At 35.9% G+C, this 11300-nt stretch overlaps 2 protein-coding genes and 1 long non-coding RNA gene across 5 annotated transcripts in view; 2 read left to right on the top strand and 1 right to left on the bottom strand.

Annotated features, from left to right (window-relative positions):
- Positions 1–432, top strand: part of LOC111449268 — a 2709-nt gene extending 2277 nt beyond the window's left edge. For all 3 annotated transcript variants that reach the window (XR_002711565.1, XR_002711563.1, XR_002711564.1), the window contains exon 3: positions 153–432. This is a non-coding gene — a long non-coding RNA (uncharacterized LOC111449268). The remainder of the gene's footprint in view (positions 1–152) is intronic.
- A 2402-nt stretch (positions 433–2834) lies between these two features.
- On the top strand, positions 2835–6141 carry LOC111449267. The gene is made up of 2 exons (XM_023089100.1): positions 2835–3018; positions 4665–6141. Exon 2 carries the CDS (start codon positions 5099–5101, stop codon positions 5750–5752), a length of 654 nt encoding a protein of 217 aa, XP_022944868.1. The 5' UTR covers positions 2835–3018; positions 4665–5098; the 3' UTR covers positions 5753–6141.
- A 156-nt stretch (positions 6142–6297) lies between these two features.
- On the bottom strand, positions 6298–9819 carry LOC111449266 (deSI-like protein At4g17486). Its single transcript, XM_023089099.1, has 4 exons — positions 9282–9819; positions 8286–8547; positions 7280–7347; positions 6298–6790 (listed from the first exon to the last, which is right to left on the bottom strand). Exons 1-4 carry the CDS (start codon positions 9414–9416, stop codon positions 6503–6505), a joined length of 753 nt encoding a protein of 250 aa, XP_022944867.1. The 5' UTR covers positions 9417–9819; the 3' UTR covers positions 6298–6502.
- Between the last annotated feature and the right edge of the window lie 1481 nt (positions 9820–11300).

The raw sequence follows: 11300 nt of genomic DNA, 5'->3' as shown, positions 1-11300 counted from the left end.
TTTTTTTTTTTTTTTTTTTTTTTTTTTTTTTTTTTTTTTTTTTTTAATATCTTGAATTTCAAATATCTGTTATTATGAATCTTGTACATGTTGATGATCTTATATTTACTAGTTATAATTTCATCCTTCTTTAACTCTTGATGGATATGCAGAAGAAAAATACTACTCTCGTTTGGATCAAGTGAGTGGGTTATTGTTTTTGCTGTCGGGTTGTATTCTCTTAGGTCCATTTGTTAGTCAAACCAAATGGAGATGATCTTGCACGAATTGGGTTAGCCCACATCAAGCCTTTTGCTCTTCACCCATGGCTAAATTTGGGCCTCTTTTCAAGTCTGATTGCGTTCTCATGACCAATCCAATCTCTTCTGCCTTACACATGGTTCCCAGCAGTATCTCTATAATAACCCATGCCAAACCTGATATTCACTCTACTATTTACAAACTTGGAGAATTGTCCACTTTCCGTTTTCCCTTTTCTTTCAGCTTTCTTTCTTGTTTTCGTGCTGAGGCTTTTTCTCCATGTTTTTAAAAGGCGAGGAGAAGGTTTTACAATTCTGTAAAGAGATTGTAAAGAAGGTTTTGTATTCATCTCCAACCTATGTGGAGCCCTCCAATCCACTTCCTTCGAGAACCCAGTGTCCTTGTCGATACACCGTTCTACTTCTTTCTAGAGGTTTCCACATAAAGAAGGTTTTGTTATCCTCCCCAATCGATGTGAGACCCCCCAATTCACTCCCTTCAGGGTACAACATCCTTACTGGCACATCGTCTCGTGTCACCCCCTTTGGGGCATAGCCTCCTCGCTGTCACTTCACTCTATGTCTGGCTCTGATACCATTTGTAATGATCAAAGTCCACTGCTAGCGGATATTGCTCGAAGGTATAGTTAAAAGTGACTAAAGTGTCGAACAAATTGGTATACTTTGTTCGATGGCTCTAGAGAAAGGAGTCGAGCCTCGATTAAGGGAAGGCCCTTGAGGCTTATAGTGTACTTTGTTCGAAGGAGGATTGTTGAGGACTATTAGGAGTGAGTCCATTGATTAATTTAGTGGAAGATCGCGAATTTATAAGTGAGGAATACTATCTCTATTGGTACAAGACATTTTGGGGAAACCCACAGCAAAGCCATGAGAGCCTATGCTTTTTCTTTCAAAAGCTTCCCTCCAAGGTATTTAAAACGTGTTTGATTGGGAGAGGTTTTCACGCTCTTGTAAAGAATGCTTTGTTAAAGAATGCTTTGTTCTCCTCTCCGGCTGATACAGGATCTCACCCATGTCTTAATGGGAGTGTTGAGGTATCTTTTGCGCACTATGATTCTTGATATTCATAATTAGCCTGTTCATCAGTTCGGTCTCACCAGTTTTCCTGATGCTAACTGGTTTGCTTGCATAGTTGACCACAAACCTTATCATGGGTTGTGCGTTTAATAGCGATACCTTGTTCTCTTGGTCCTTAAATTTCTCTGTCTGTTCCATTTTAGAATCTGAATGTCGTGCACTTGCGCGTGCCATTCAATATCTTGATGTGATAATATGGTACCACCGCATTAGATTCCAATTATGTGTTTCAGGCCCATCCTAAACCCAATGACATCAATTTTCACATTAGTTTGTTATCAAATTCTCTGTAGATTGGAAGTTCATCAAATTTCTTATTTAGCTCAGTGTCTTGTATCTTGTGCTTCAAATGTCAGATTCTCTTCAATCTCTCTGTATTTGTAGGTATGGTCTTGTTCTTTATCAATATTTCTGGCCAGACAACCAAAGCTGTAGAAAATCCCAAATAAGGTTTCATATCAAAATCACAGATTTCTCTATAACTTCTGTTCATATTTTTGAGATGGATGTGTTAAATAGTCTGATTAAGCCTCGTTGCTTTACCTTTTTTGGGCTCAAGGCCAGCAGACGTTCGGATTCAGGTGGGAGTGGTAGATTCTCTCATCATATTGTATGGTTGATACTATATGGTATTTTTACTTTACCGAATAGGATCAGCATACTAGTTACACGATTTTTCTTATATCATATGATTATTGTAGAGCTTATACTAATTTATACTCCTGGATCTGATTTTTTTAGAGATATCCATCTGATTTTTAGAGACCCCTCCAAATAGAGGGAAATTATGGTAAAAATGAGGAATGAGGAGGAAAGGGAAGGGAAGAGATTTTTCCATATTAAGTAAATGGGATAAGAAATGGGAATTATATTCTTTGTCTCATTCCAGACTCCGGCCAAATGTCTTCCATCCCCACTTCTCACCATAGCCTTCTCTAAGTGAAATTTTATGAGCTATCATTATAAATAGATTGTTTATCTCAAAATAGTCTCTCTAATAAGGAGCGTTGGTTGCAATTTAGGTCGGGAAAAATTTTCAGTTGCATACTTGCCGAATATAACACCATGTTTTCCATGGCAAGAGATTCTAGAGGTTGCTGAGAGCTTTTATTACATTAATGGTCTGTTTCCAACTTGGTTATTTCCATTTTCACTTAACACCTTCATAATTATTATTTTTTTTAAAAAAAAAAACTTAATTTTTGTCATAGGCTTTATATTGGTGTCTTGTAGCTTGTTTATGTAACTAAATTTATCATTTAACTAGAAAAAAATTAATATATTATTTGGTAAACTTTATTATTAAAAGAATTATTAATTGGCGAAAGAAAAATGTAAACAAAACATAAGCAAGTTGAGATGTGGGCCAGCCGATGAGAGCCGAGCCGCCAAGAAGGTGTCAGCCAGATAATTTTAGATGCCATTGCTTCTTTTACATCAAAGCCATCCATCACATGCCACGTGGTGATTCTTGATTTGTCTGTGAAGAATTATCTTCACTCTCTCACCAAGTCAGTTCTCTATTTTACTATTTCTCCGACGGTACAACGTTTCTTCCTTTCTTTTCTCTCTCTGGATCCGAAATCGGCATTGTCTGAACCCTAAATTTCTTGGGGCTTTCACTTCGTAGATCGCGATAATGGAGATGGGGACCTCTTTCTATTTTCTACCATTCTGAAAGGTTTAGGTTCTCTTTTCTTAGTTGTTTGATCCTCAAATTGGATATTTATCGTAAAATTTCTTACAGATGTACCTTCTGCACGATTTACTTCTGGAACCTGTTTCTTGTTTGCCGTTTTTCCTCTTCCTCCCTTTTATCACTATATTTATGGATCTGGATCCAACGCTACAGGATTTGAGCCCTAATTTTCGTTGTGCGTACTCTTAATGAGCCGGTAACATTAGCTGCCACTTGTGTTAATCTGCTTTAGGTTTTGAACATTTTCTTCTTTTTTGCTGTGATTTTATCCTGTATCCCCTACACTGCTGTAGTTTTGGGGATCCAATGTTTTAAAATCTGTGATCTGAGTATCCTGGGCATGATTTAGCGGAGCAGCAAAGAGATGCGATTGAGCCCCGAATCTATTTTCCTTTTGGTTTTGTTTAGAAACAATTGTCGTTTTCTTGCATGGCGAAGAATTTGGATTGAATTACCTCGGTTTATTTTTATGTGCACAGTTTGCTTACTGTATATCTCGATCTGATGTTGATGATTGTTTAAGTAGTTTAAGTACTTTGGAATTCCCATTTCCATATTGTATCGAGGTCACTACGCTCTATGTATGACTCATTGTTTTGGGTGTATAATGCTTAGTTTGTAGACTTGGTGGCTGGTTTCTAACAAATCTAGTTTAATGCCCGCCCAAACTTGTCTTGATCAGAGTATAGTACCCAAGACTAATTCATAGCAGTGAATGGTGTCGGGTGCGAAGTCTCAGTTAAATTCGAATTGATGGCCATTTATGCTTTGTGCTCATAGGCATGTAATACTTGGTTTGTAGATCAGATTGTAGGTTTCTATCATGTTTAATTTGATACCCTAAACTTGTGTCTTTATCAGAGGATTCTACCGAGAACTAACTCATTCTTTAAGTGAATACATATTTAGATGGTGGTGGGTGATAGTCTCGGTCATTTGAGTTGATGGTCAATTATGCTTTGCATCACCCCTGGGGGGAACTTATAGATGGCTTACTTAGAATATGTTTTGTTTCAGGTTCCTCCCCTGACCCTCTGCAACTTTTATTTGTTGCTGTACTTTGTTCACAATTAATTGATTTTTTCTTCTTTGAATGTTTAATGTCTTCTTGTATGAGGGATGATTATCACATGTGGAATAGGTGAATAAAGGATTGTACAAGTGAATTAGCATGCATAAAAAAAGAGAAAGCTGGTGCAAGTTTGTGACAATGAACTTAGGATCTGAGGCTCAGAAGGCTAATATTATTGTTATTATGCGGTGTATGCTTTTAATAGCATTGAGTTCCTTACTATTTATCCGGTAAAAAAAATAATAATAATAAAATAAAATAAAACCATTGAACATTCCTTCCTATCTTTTCCCTGAAAATTTTCATGATTTTATGGCATGTTGTCTCTTCCTTGGCTCTTGCTGGTAACTCTCAGGTACTTAGTACATGGTGTTAGATTCTTTTGTTGTTCTCTTTATAGATTTCTTTGTACGTTTGTTCTTTGGCAGTCTCCATGAATGCTGTTAATTGTAACTAACAGCGTTAGCAGTTGAATAGCTTATAGTAGGGGCATTTTTTCCGTTTCTTTTCTATGGTCTTGAAGATTATTGACCAGTTTATTCTCTTCAATCCACAGCCATCAGGAAGAGGCTCATGTGAGTTGCTTGCAATTAGACAGCTTTGTATTTGTTGCTTCGGTTGGAATATTGCACACTCCTTGGTTCATTTGATATGAACAAAATGGGTAAGTGGAAAGGTTGTGGAAAACTAGGACGACTGGTGCCAAGAGGTGGTTCTATGACTTCTTACAAATATGCTCTTTTGTTGTCACCTGTTGTCTCTGTCTGGGATTGCATTGTCAGGAAAATGAGGTATTCCTACAGACCTGAGTGGGTGTAGTTTTTAGGATAGTAAAATTATAGTAGATTTATATATATATATATATAAAAAAAAGTAATCCACTGTAGATTTTATAGCATCATGATGAAAGGATGGAAAAACAATTACGAGGATATATATACTACTTACAACTAGTTCTTTGAAAAAGAGATTGAAAAGTTTAGTTAGGTTATGGCTAGTTTTGTGGCTAGTATGGGTAATAAAGGACAGCCTGTCGTGAAGAAAGCAAAAAAGAAGCAGGTGAAGGATGAGTTGGATCGTCAGAAACAAGCTGAGAAGAAAAAGAGGCGGTTAGAAAAAGCGCTTGCTACTTCAGCAGCTATTATATCTGAACTTGAAAAGAAAAAACAAATGAAGAAGGAAGAACAGCAAAGGCTAGATGAAGAAGGTGCTGCTATTGCTGAGGCTGTTGCTCTGCATGTCCTGATTGGTGAAGACTCAGATGACTCGTACAAGATTCTTCTAGAAAACGACGGTCTCAACCCTTGGGAGTGCCCTGGGCAGTTTGACCACGTAATGAGTGTTACAAGACCAGACATTCCAGTGCAGGAGTTTGGGAGATGTACCACCCTTGATGGGACTGGTTGGACTTCTAACATCGATAGATTTGGATCAATGTGGCATGGTTTTGGGAGCGATTATTGGTCGGTCTCTGCTGGACATTATGCTGAAGATCACCGTGCATTATGTTTCAAGCAAGTTGATGGAGCTGTAAGTGAGATTTCTGCTGGCATTATAGCGGCGCAGGCTGTCTCATCACTTCATATTACGGTAGATGGGGATGAAGAATTCAACGCCCTTAACAGAAAGCGAAGGGGTATGTAAAATTACTTCGCATGTTTGAAATTGTGGTAATATGGTGTTCTGGTACATGCTCTCATAATTGTTTGCGTGTGGAAAAAAGATGTTTTTGAGGGAGTTCCAAGCTGTTCTTATGGACCTTAACCTCGCGAATTCGACCTTCTTGAGTAATGCCTTGGCGTGCTCCAAGGGCACGCTCGGCAGCAGTTGTTCTCAAATGTGCATTCGGCCAAGCCCGCTCACTGAGATCATCAATCCTGTCTTTGTTGAATTGTATTTTATATGACCTTTGTATTATAGAAAAATGTTTTGGCTTCAACGACTTTAACTGGATTGCCTTTTCTGCTTGGAAGGGATTGAATGCTGAAAGTAGTTATTCATCCACGTAGAATAATAATCTTTAATGCCTGCCATAAATTATTCTCTGCTCAAAATGGATCCTTTTTTTTTAATAGAAAACCAGTGATTTATATTTGCGGACATTTGAGAAACACTTTTCAAATGCGTTGGCATGAAATAATTTTGGTAGAGCATAACATAAATTATGCAATACTAAAAATATAAATCAGTTGAGAAGCGAAGAAATGGGTTGCATTATCTATAAAATATCAACTTGCAGGGTTCTGCACAGAATATCATCATACACGATTCCCACTTATAAAACGCACACAGAACATATATATTTCTCAGTGATAAAAATGAAATTTTACACTTAAAAAAACAAATGAACCTAAGATCATCAACACAGATTTCCACTTTTACCTAACAATGTTTTCACATGTCTTGATGCGCTCGTGAATTGAGCAATATTGGTGTCTCTTCATTTGCTTTGCGTTGTTGCTCTGCTGCACCTTCTTCAACTTCATTCTCTACTTCTGAACTACTCGATGGTTTGGCACCTGTGGTAATAAGATTCTTAAACCATGCAGCTTGAAATCTAGAAGTACCTCTATTTGAGTCATCTGTAGACTCTGTGGGCGATATGACATTGTTCGTGGCCCCTAGAATAAAACGGTAAGCCACTTTGCTGGCCGATATGATCTCCGTTTTCGCTTGCTTGAACTGCAACAACCCCATCAAAACCAACAAAGCAAGTTTAGTTCATTTCATTACACAACTTATAATTACCCAACCCAACGCATATACACAATGTCAATAACATCTTATTTTCATCTCTAAAAAAAAAAAGAATACTGTCTTTAGGTAATGAGTCTTAGGAACATTAAAACCAAAAACAACAAAATCTTAGACGTTGGAAGTTACACCTAAAGTCATAGGAATATTTGCATGCAGATCATTCGTATATTAGCCCTTGGGCAATGGATCGATCATCCCTACACTTCAAAAACCTAATAGCAACAAAGATTAGTACTGCCTTTCCAGAAAAGAAAGATTTGTAACAAAAATAAGCCTAGATGCAAAGGGCTGAGCAATTGTAAGTAGTGGTAAAATTCCCCTTAAAATATAGATGTCATAAAAGTACTTCGTTCCAGAAAGAGTCATTTCGACATGTAAAATGTTATGCAATAAATGATGAAGCGTAAATCTTACACGAACGGCTGTGTTTCCAGCTACTTCCAATGCAGCATCACCAGCGTTGGCAAACCGATTAACCCAACCTACAACAGGATAAGCATCATCAGACTTCTTCTCCCAAAAAATAATCAACATCCACTTGTTAAAGTATTTGCCAAAATAATAACTCCATTTCAAAGAAAATAGTCTCTACTAGTCTATGTCCATTATTTCATCCTACGACATCAATGTAAAGTCAAGAGCTTCAAATATTTAATTATACATCCTTAGATGCTTTCAGGTCTAAACTTCTAAATGTTTTCTCACCTCCATCACTTGTAACAAAGATTATACACAAGATATGGAGAAATAAGGAAAAAGGAAACCAATATCAGTCAATTATTAGGAGATGAAATGTCTAGGAAAAAGTAACAACTTTTATGAAATGCAAAGACAAAAATAAGAATGACAGCGAAGAGAGTATAACAGTTAGTTTAGTAAAAAGAAAACAAGAATAAAGAGACAGAGAGAGACCTAAAATAGCCAGAAAATGAAGATGTATTTGATAAGATCTATGTTTCAAATAAGCCCCAAACTCAGTTATGTGCACGCTCAAAGATGTAAAATAGAAGCCTGTTATTTTAATGGGGTTTTAAAATGTTCTGTTTGCCTTTCTGCAGAGTTGAACCTCAGACTAGGCCCAAAGCACGTGCCTCAATATCTCTTAAAGACCAATAGTGTACTTATTATCGACATGCTTAATGAGCTTTTTTTAGCGATAAAAGCCACTCATCATCAAAAGTGATGTCATTTAAAACTAGAACAACAAACAGAAATATTACATTAAAACCGTAAATGAGAGAAGGTTAACATGCTGACATGAACTTGGAAACCTAATAGACGTAAATGAGTTTCTTTCATTATGTCCATAAAACATCAGGCATAATAAATCTAGTTGATTCCTCAAATGCACACAGAAATTGTCTCAGAACAAAGATCTTATTATTATAGATCATGATAGTACGAACACAGATAACATTACCTGGAAGTTTTGATACACTGAGCATTTCACAGAACTGATCACAAAAGTGGTTACAGTTTCTTGAAAGTAAGTCATATGAACTTCCAGGCCACTCTCTACTAAGTTCCCTTAAAATCTGATTCACCTTGAAAATTGAACAGTTTGTTTTACCAAGGTTAATACTTTCACGATATGTGTACATCGGATTCTGTCCAGAAGGGCAACTGAAAACTCCAGTTCCTTGCTCACAAAACCCAAAAGACCATTCATCATCTCCATAAACCTGTAGTGCATAGCACAATTAGTCTAACACCCCGTCAACCATAATAGACATAAATCTGTGTAGGGAAATATCGTTAGGAGAATGTGATTGGCAAAGAGTACAATAGTGGAAGCTTCATACACCTTTGCAAATTCATTTCAGAATAATATTTCATCGCTTCTATGAAGAAATCTTAACTGCAAAATCTACACATTGTTTGATAGCTAAACTCTTACGGAAGAACGCCATAATCTGTAGGAATTAAACGGATGAAATAACAAAATATCGTGGAAACTACCAAATGTTGCTGAAACACATTGGCAACCAGAATGTCAGAGTAGAATCTATGATTATCCATGGCGAGAATGGGAGTGAAAAGTAGAAAATTACTACACGATCTATTGCAAACAATATCACTCGTCTTATGAGATAAAATATATAACGATATCTCACAATCTAGAGTGAACCAGAGTCCAATATCTTCTGGATAAGAACAAATTCTAATTTCTATCACGAAAAATAGAACTAACATACTTTCTCAAAAGTCTTAGATGAACTGTAACACATTACATCCTTAGTAGGTATCAAATCTTTACCTCCATTAAAGCCAATGTCAACCTAAATCAGAGCAACACGTAGTAAACTACTGGATCATTAAGCAGACACTAACATGTAAATACGAAGAGAAAACATCAATACTTAGTCTACATTAACATGTAAACACGAAGAGAAAAACAGAGGAGAAAGCGGGAAACCTGAACAGCGCTATGGAAGATACCGCCTAGACCAATTCCATCCTTGAAGATCTTGTTGATATTAACAATTGTATTGTTGGTCTTATCTGATCCGCTATTCGTGACGTCGTATATATGCAGCATCACGTCAGTCATTTTTTCAAGAAAAACGCAAACAAAAACCCTAGACTGTAAACCTAGTCCTCCTCTTCTCACAGAATTTGAAACAAAATTATCCTAACCCTAAATCTACCACCGGTATCTCCTGAAACTTGCCTCGCAATGTCTCTCAGTTCGAAGAATTGAATTGGATTCAAATGAAATCAAAAGAACCCTTCGACCACCGCCATCTCTCCACTTCACACCATGATTTGCTCTTCGCGGTCTCTGATTTCAAAATCTTTTCGCCTCGAAAATCGAAATCTCTTTCTCCAATTCCTCCTTTTCTTTCTTTAAACTCTAAAAAGACGAATTCGAATTTAGATTATTCTTGAAGTATTTCATCTTTCTTTTAATTATTCTTCACAACTCTGCAAAATCACCTGGATCTGAGAAATATGTTACGTTTAAAATGTCTCTTAAAATGTCTCTTAATTTCCTAATACATTAAAATGTCTCTTAAAATCACCTAGATTTTTTTTTAATATTTAACTTAAAATGTCTCTTAATTTCCTAATACATTAAAATAACCAAAATATCCTCGTATTTCACTTTTAAATTTTATCGTGAAGTTCTCATTCATTATTCTACCGTAATTACTGACTACTTTGATGACAATCGTCACCGTCTATTTTTGTGTCTATCACCTACCTCCAGTAATTATAATTAATTACAATTACTACGATAACCACTCTAACATACGATATTTTATCGGTCATAAAGTTTTAAATATAATTTGGATCTTTTTAATATTTTATGATAATTTGACATTACCATATATAAATATTTTGAGTGTAAAGTAAGCTAAATTAACTTTTATATTAAAAAAATACTTCAAAAAATGTAAATAAATGCATACATCATTTTACTTTTAAAAAAATGTATTTAAAATTTTAAAATAAAGAATTGAATAATAATATCCTTTTTTATTCAAAATGATTGAAGAAATAGGTGTAACTACGAAATTGCCCTTGAGAATATGAAAAATTACAGAAATGGAAAGGTGAAGCACAGTTAGCGCGGCAGTCGGTGCCAGGTTGCAGGGGAGATGATGGGTAATAAGGTCATTATCTGAAATGAGTTGGACGAGTGGGTCCCACATGCTCGTGCCTTCGTTAGTCTTGTCCTTTAATGTACCGATATTTTTCAAGATTTGTTAAATGAAAAAAAAAAAAAAAAAAAAAAAAAAAAAAAAAAACAAAGAAGAAGAAGAAGAAGAAGAAGAAGAAGAAGAAACTCCAGCTCTAGGGAGTTACAAAACTAAGGCTTCCATCCTTAGGGTCCTTGTTTTTCCATGCAGTCATTCTAGTAAAAACTTTGAATATAGGCTCCCTCAAAAGTTTATAAAATGAAAGCAAATGTCTAACAAAAACAAGTTTCTCAAAAGGAAAGTAGTCATATCTTACAGATTGCTCACATCACCTCTATCCTTGTCAAATACAGCACCATCAGTTTGATGAGTATTGTCTGAAAAACTATAACCTTATACTTTAGTTTATCCTTAGAATAGTCTCCAATTTATTACTAGTAATCCATTTTCATCTTGAATCGTCTTCGGATGCTTGTTCTTAAAGCTTCAATTCTTTGGGTGGGATTTCTTTTGGGTTTTTTTTTCCCCTTCTTCTGTGGGTTCCCTCTCCAAAGCCCTCTTTGTTTTCTTCCTTGTGGAAGGTTAGAGTTCTGAGGACGGTTAAATTCTTTGTCTAGTACATTTTGCATTGGAGGATTAAGACTATTGAATATTCAGAGTTTTTTTCCCATGTTGTTGGATCTGTAGTGGTGTTTTGTGCAAGTGTGCTTTAAGAGTTTGGATAGTATTCTATGGAGTTTCTATTTATATACCTTGATTTGGGGCACTTTTTTTTTTTTTTTTTTTTTTTT

Source organism: Cucurbita moschata, unplaced genomic scaffold (genome assembly GCF_002738365.1).
Source record: "Cucurbita moschata cultivar Rifu unplaced genomic scaffold, Cmos_1.0 Cmo_Scf00011, whole genome shotgun sequence".
NCBI classification, from domain to species: Eukaryota; Viridiplantae; Streptophyta; class Magnoliopsida; order Cucurbitales; family Cucurbitaceae; genus Cucurbita; species Cucurbita moschata.
This window is presented reverse-complemented; position numbering and strand designations above follow the sequence as displayed.